We start from the raw sequence: 7,920 nt of genomic DNA, 5'->3' as shown, positions 1-7,920 counted from the left end.
AATGTACAACATATTATTTTTAGTACCACAAATCAAACAATTACTAAAAAATAATATTAGGATAACAAATCTCAGAATAACTAATCCCAATATAACTAATTCTAACATAACTTGTTTCCAGGGCAGACCTACACATAAATTTTGGGTGCTCCAGCATCCATTAAACTCGATACGGAATAAGTATAATTACAAAAAAAATATATAAAAATGAGTATAAATTATATAAAAGCACACACTAAAAAAGAAGTTGATTAGATATACTGGCATTTAGGTTGATCTTAAGGATCTTCACTGGTAGGTGTGCTCGGGTTCAAACCTAGTTAAGGGGATTTTTCATTTTTTTTTGTAGTAAGCACCCAAACTCCTTAAATCCTAGATCCTCCACTTCTTATTTCCCAACTAAACGACCCCTTAGTTTTCCACATCTATTTGCTAGAGATTGTTTGAAGGGGAAAAATATACATCGTATGTTGAAGAACAGAAATACTACGACTCAAAACTATTATTTTTTTGATTTTTTTCTTGAAGAATTAATCTAAATAATTGTTCACCCAATTAATTAAGCTAAAAATAGCCGGGGGTATGTAGCAAATGAACTAATTCATGTCTAATTTGTATGATTGCGTAGAATTTGTGAACAACCAATCTGTACTGACTTCAAAATGTAAATGGTAAATCTGTTAATTATTTGTAAAAATTCTTTTTTTTTTTTTTTTACTTTGAGAGGGGGAGGGAGAGGGTGGATATAGGGGTAGGGGTGATGGGTGGGTGACGTAAAGCGTCAGATGTTATTTTTGCATTTATTTATTTCTTATTGTTTGCTGTCAAATTTACCATTATTTTATGGGATAATACTTACAAAAACATTTAGGTTTTGATTGAATTTTCAATTGACATGCTGAACTTTGCGTGGTTCCTATTATCTCCCTACACTTTTTATAGTGAATTTAATTTCCCCCAAAACTCTATATTCAGTTTCGGCGGCTGACGTGTAATACACGCGTCAATCTTGTTTTTATACGTGTATTGGCGCGTCTAATACACATGCCAACCTCATATTTACACGTGTCCAAGTGGGCAGATATATGCCATTAAAATATGAGAAAAAATCTAAGGGGTAATAGGACTCTCGCAAAGTTCAGTATGCTCAACTAAAAATCCGATCAAAATTCAGATATTTTTGTAAGTATTATCCCTTATTTTATCAAGTCATACTCTATTACTTGGAAAGTAGGTTACCAAAAATTTATTTAACGAGATTTTGAAGATGCACAAAGAAAGGAATTATGTTGACTGGGATCTTTGTCTTAACGGGTGTAACTTTCCAGAGTGCCTATACCGTAGGGTGGTTCAGTAAAATTCAAACAAGTTGTAATTATGTACGGCACCTCCCTAATTGTGTACCCTCCTCAAATTTAACACAACCCCCAACTAATTCTCTGATTCCTCCATTAATTAGTCCCAATTTCCTCACTGCAAAGTAACTTTAGGTCTCACAATCTTTAATGTTTATAATGTGGAGGTAAGGTGGATCAAATCAAACAACAAATTGAGTCAAATTGAAAAAAAAGAAAAATCTGACTAGTGTTTAATCTGGTTTGATTTGGGTTGGTGTTGAAAAAAAATTCAACTATAATTAATTTGATTTGATTTGACTTAAAAATAATCAAATCGAATCAAACCAATCCAATATTATGTTTATATCATTTTTAAAAATATTTAATACATAAAAATATATATATTGTGATGTAATTTATATATTTTTCTTAAACTTTTTCATTATTTTTATCTTTCAACATATTATTTCAAGTTTAAACTTAAAATTTTGAATAATGCAATAAGTTCTATATCCCATAGATATTAGGAACTCAAATAAAGCCTAAATTAATAGTAATGCTAACAAAAATAGTCAATTAAACTCTAGGAGTGACACGAATATTAGATATCTATTTTTTAAATTTACATAAATACATAACCTAAATTTATTTTTCTATTTAATACTAAGTATGTATTTAATACTTAGTAGACTTATTTTAACATGAATTAAAATATTTCTAAATTATTATTATTTATATTATAACTTATTAATATGAAATATTTATTTTATAAGATTTTATTATTATCATGTTGAGTATGTTATTACCATCATTCATTTCATATTTTGTGTTATTTTTTTTAAGAAACGCCTAAAAATATTTGCATCTTATAAGGACTAAGAAATATTTAAAGCACAAGTTAATTATAGGTTTTTATAAAGACTTTATTGGGAAAAAAAATCCCAAGAAAACTAAAAAACCAAAAAAAAAAAAAAACTCGAATTTTATTGATTTGATTTGATTTATAGGTTTAAAAACCGAGCATGAATAGTTTGAGTTGATATTTAAAACGTCCGAACCATTGCGACCATGTACACCCCTTTGTGCAAGTAAAAATAAATTAATGGAGGAAGCATATGCATACCATCGGGAAGCATTATTGAGTTTAACCTCAACTACCAACTAATTGTCTCAATCCTCCATTAATTATTCAGTTCAAAGTTTCTCTCTATAAAAACCCAAATGTCTCACTATAGCTTTTGTACCCAACAGTCGAGCAACAAAAACATTTCATTTGTACTAACCTCCAATCCACTACTCTCCTCATACTACTCTTTGTTGTTTCATCGTGTGTCTAATTTTCTTTATTATATTAAGAATGGAAATGGTTGGCAAAATTGCATGCTTTGTGCTTTTGTACATGGTGGTGGTTGCACCTTCTGCAGAGGCACTTAGCTGCAGCCAGGTTACATCTGGCTTGGCTCCTTGCCTCCCTTATCTGCAGGGTCGTGGCCCTCTCGGAGGCTGTTGTAGTGGAGTTAAGGATCTGCTTGCTGCAGCCAAGACCCCAGCGGACCGAAAGACAGCATGTACTTGCATGAAATCAGCAGCTAATTCGATTAAGGGCATTGATGCAGGCAAAGCAGCTAGTATCCCTGCTACTTGTGGTGTTAACATTCCATACAAGATCAGTCCTTCCACTGACTGCTCCACGTACGTATTCACCTTCTTTTCTCTTGATCCATATTTTGTGCATTGATAGTAAAAAAGTTCTTTGAAGTCTCTGAGTACATATCTTAAATCCAAATTGATTTGAGCTTATATGTGTTGATAGTGTAAAAAAATAATAACTTTTTCATTGTCATTGTATTTTAACATGTTGCAATAAATTTTCTGTATGCTAATTGGTTTAATGCTGCAATGCAGGGTCCAGTAGGGCTGATCCCAATCATAATTTGGTATCATGATGAGGAGAAGAATAAAGATGGATTAATCCAGTTTGATCATGCTTATGGATCCATCACTATATGTGTTGTCTCTTTTCTTTTCTATTTGTGTCTGTTGCAGTACTCATATATAGTCGGTCTTGTAATGAACTTTGGTGATTGATTGTACTACTTATCTTAATAGTAATGCGTAATTTTACTATCCCCCTCTTTTTACAAAAAAAGAATTTCCTTTTACATTTGCTTAACTTTTATACATCGATGGTCTACAATTATTCACACAATCAGCCTGCAGCTTAGTGCTTAAGTAACTCCTACACTAATTTTGAGTTGGTAATTCTTACGAAGAGGAAAATGTAGGAATTTGAGAAATTACACCGAAGAGTGCAAAAATTAAGTGTACTTTGTTTTCTCAGAATTTCTTCAACATAAATTCACTAGTGATCAAGTCAAAAATTTCGATAACGATATTCAAAGATACTTTTAAAGTTTAATATATATGTACGATAAGTAAGATTTGACTTATATGCATAGTATAATTTTCTAATAAAAGATACGTGATATAGTATATATTAAATGCACAAGAAAATGAAAAATCAAGTATATTTAGAATGATGGTACGCATCTATATGGACAAAGAAGCGGGGAAATATTTGTGATGATTTGATCTAAATTTTCAGGGTCATTAGATTTATTCACACCTATTATTTAATGCACCCATTCCGAGCTCATTACAAGATAAGACAACCAAAGAAATTTCAGGATATACAGTGAAAACTTTTTATAAAATCACCTCATTATAATGACATTTTATTACAATGATTTGATTTTTTTCGATATTAATTTTTCATGTTATATTTTACTTCTCTAAATATAACAACATTTAACCTATAACAACAATGATGTTTATTATAGTGGTTCATTTTTTGTAAAGTTACCTCTCTATAACAGAGTACTCAAATATTATGTAATGATATTTTATAAGAAATATATTATGTACAAATCAAAATATCAAAATATTTATGGTAATCATCATTAATGTCATGCACACAGTAAATTTCAAGTACGAATATCTAATTTAAAGGCAAAAAAAGTGTATTTAAATGGTGATACTTTCACGAAGAAAAGACTACTAATGTTTGTCTTTTTTAAATTATACTTTTTCTAATTTTGCATACTTTAGTTTATAATAGTGAAACAAGATTTGAACGTCAAATATCAATATACATATATAACAATACCTCTCTATAGCAACCATGAAATTCTCGAACACTGCCACTATAGAGAGATTTTACTATATGACATTCTTTTCAATTTTATCCTTACGTTGATGATTTTTTTTTCTTTTCTTTTTTACATTGATGATGGTTAGTGCAACAACTTACGGTAAAAACTTACCACATCCGGTGGTTAGATCAAATTTATGTAATTTATCATGATTAAGTGATTTGATAAAGTAAAATATATGTTAATTAAGTATGATTAAGTAAAACAAATTTTATATTCAAACATATGGCATGCATGCATTTGCTTGGTATAAACATCCGATGTGAAGTAAATTTTTTTCATGACTTATTGAAAAGATGTGGCGAATATACACACTTGAGAATACCACAATCTACTTTTACATATTATTTAAAAAGTCCCTAAATTATATATTTATTTCGTCTTAAAATAAGTGTTTTCTTAATAAAAATTATGTTCATTAAGAAATTATTAAATAAAGTAGTTACTAAAATATTTTTATTTAATAAATGTCTCTTGAAAATTGACACTATTAAGTAGATGGAGTATAAGGGTATATTAGAATTTCTTATTTTGAGATGTGGGGAGTACTAAACAGTAATCTCAAAAAGAGATTATTTGTCTAAATTTCTTGTGAAAATTGTAGTTCTTGCAACTGTCACATCAAAAAGATTTATTGGCCATAGATTTCATGGAATTCCATAATTTTTTGTTCAAACTATATATTTATCTTAAAAAACCTATTTAATATATAGAGATCATTAATTTATAACACGTGATTCAAAATTGTATTTCTAATTCTTCTTCTAGATTTGTTTGAGCATTTTAATATTTTATTGTATTATTGCTCACGCTGGTGTGCCTTTACTTATCTTTTCTTTTGAGTTACCAAAGTTGCTGCTGCTGAACTACTCTTTCTATTTTTCAAGAGGCCTTTAAAGCAACAAAATAAAGTGTTGCATCACTACTGTTTTTATTGATGCCTTATTTTGGTGGCGTTATATGCCAGTTAATCTCATTTGTTAGTTGTATGTTATTTTGTAACTTCTATCATTATTTTATCACTTTATGACTTGTAATTCTTGTAACCTCTAGACCATTGATTTTCCCTTTCATTACCCACCGTCTTTCTATTCATTGCAAGGAAGAGTTTCTTACCTATAAATTATCACAACCCCAAAATGAAGGATCATAATGACACTTATTGCGGAAAACCTTGACAAGTAAGCTTATCACCCAAACTGATATGAAAAGAAAAATAACACCAATAACCAAGGCAGGGCTGCTAGAACGAAGCCGAACCACAACAACATAATATAAGCGAAAGTGTAAAAACAAAGATATCATGCCAAACTCTCAAATGCATCATCATTTGAGTCGTGATCAGGGCAGTGTCGTCAACACTCAAATTTTTAGAGTCCAAAACCTGGGGTGTTACATTCCCCCCCCCCCCCCCCACCCCCAGGATCATTCATCCCTGAATGAGAGTTAGGAAACCCCTTGGTATGAAAACAAGAAAGAATACACCCACAACCAAACGACAAATTCAAAATACCACAAGAAGAAGAATGAAAACCATACCTTAAGAATTTCCATGCAATGCGAGTTACAAGAATGGATACTTGACCTTCATATCTTCCTCAACTTCCCATGTAGCTTCTTCCACCTTTTGGTTCCTCCAAAGAACCTTTACCGAAGCCACATCCTTAGTTCTCAATCGATGAACTTTCCTATCTAAAATCTTTATCGGGGCTTCCTCATAAAACAAGGAATCTGAAGTATCAACATCCTCCACTAGAATAATCAAATAAGGATCACCCACTCACTTCTTCAACACCGACACATGGAATGCATGATGAATATGACCCAGACTCAAAGGCAAATTTAACTCATAAGTGACATTATCATTCCTCTTCAGAACCTAATATAGACTAACATAACTGGGACCGAGCTTCACCTTCTTCCCAAATCTCATAACCTTTTTCATAGGAGAAACTTTCAAGAACACCCAATCATTAACCTCAAATTCCAACTCTCTTCGCCTCACACCCACATAAGATTTTTGGCGACTTTGAGCAACCTTAAGTATTTCTCTAATAGCCACCACCTTATCAATGGCTTTGTGAACCAAGTTAGGATCAAACAACCTAGTTTCACCAACCTTAAGCTACCAAATAGGAGAGACCTACACCTCCTACCATAAAGAGCCTCTCTTTAGTGATAACTATTATTATAAGAAAACTCAACAAGAGGCAAATGGTCAACTCAACTTCTGTTAAAATTAATTACACAAGTCCTTAGCATATTCTTCATATTCTAAATGGTGCATTCCGCTTGTCCACCCGTTTGAGGGTGAAAAGTGGTGCTAAGGTTCAACCTAGTACCCAAACCTTTTTGAAACGAAGGCAAAAGTGAGAAGAAAACTGCGTACCTCAGTCTGAAATGATGGACATCGGTGCACCATGCAACTCCACAATCTCATGAATGAATAGCTTAGCATGATTCTCTTTTGAGTAACTAGTCCTCATAGGCAAAAAGTGATCATACCTAGACATTCTGTCCACAATGACCCAAATAGAATCACACTAATTGCGAGACCATGGAAGACTTGTAACAAAATCCATGTTAATAATCTCCCACTTCCATACGGCCAACTCTATCTCTTGGGACATATCACCAGGCCTCAAATGTTCCACCTTAACTTATTGACAAACTATACACTTAGCAACAAAATTAGCCAAATCTCTCTTCATATTATTCCACCACTAGATTTTCTTTAAATCATGGGACATATTTGTAAAACCCAGATGAACTATATATCTAGACTCATGAGCCTCTATCAAAATCTGTAGCCCATCAATATCAGGAACACACAACGTACCTTGATGCCTCAAGATGCCATCTCTCCCAATCTCGAACGCCATAACTTTTTAATGGCCCACATCGTTCTTAGTCTGCAAGAGTATAGAATTCAAAGCCTGCTTCTCCTTTACCTCAACACCAAGAGATGATTTGACCACTTGTTGAATAAGTACTCCTCCATCCTCAGATTCCAAAAGACGAACTCTCAAGTTAACCAACCCATGAATATGCTTCATCAATCCTCTTTTCTCCTTATCAACTTTCGATAAGCTTCCCATGGACAACTTACTAAGAGCATTAGCAACAACATTAGCTTTACCAGGATGATAGTGAAGGCTCGTGTCATAATCTTTAAGTAGTTCGAGCCACCGCCTCTATATGAGATTCAACTCCTTATGGGTAAACACATACTACAAGATCTTATGATCTAAATAGATATCCACATGCACCACATACAAATATGACGTCAAATCTGAAAAGTAAATACCATAGCTACCAACTCTAGACTGTGAGTTGAGTAATATCTCTCATGAACCTTAAGATGCCTGGAA

At 32.3% G+C, this 7,920-nt stretch overlaps 1 protein-coding gene across 1 annotated transcript; it reads left to right on the top strand.

Annotated features, from left to right (window-relative positions):
• Window positions 1–2,530: 2,530 nt before the first annotated feature.
• Window positions 2,531–3,464, top strand: LOC107843400 (non-specific lipid-transfer protein 2). The gene is made up of 2 exons (XM_016687672.2): window positions 2,531–3,029; window positions 3,243–3,464. The coding sequence occupies exons 1-2, from the start codon at window positions 2,695–2,697 to the stop codon at window positions 3,250–3,252; spliced, it is 345 nt and encodes a 114-aa protein (XP_016543158.2). The 5' UTR covers window positions 2,531–2,694; the 3' UTR covers window positions 3,253–3,464.
• Window positions 3,465–7,920: the final 4,456 nt, after the last annotated feature.

This window comes from Capsicum annuum, chromosome 10 (genome assembly GCF_002878395.1).
Source record: "Capsicum annuum cultivar UCD-10X-F1 chromosome 10, UCD10Xv1.1, whole genome shotgun sequence".
In the NCBI taxonomy this organism is placed as follows: Eukaryota; Viridiplantae; Streptophyta; class Magnoliopsida; order Solanales; family Solanaceae; genus Capsicum; species Capsicum annuum.
The sequence above is the reverse complement of the archived record's forward strand: the minus strand, read 5'-3'. Positions and strand labels throughout refer to the sequence as shown.

What these genes read in the sequence shown, in the direction of transcription:
- LOC107843400 (XM_016687672.2), top strand. Translation starts at nt 2,695, where the DNA reads ATGGAAATGGTTGGCAAAATTGCATGCTTTGTGCTTTTGTACATGGTG.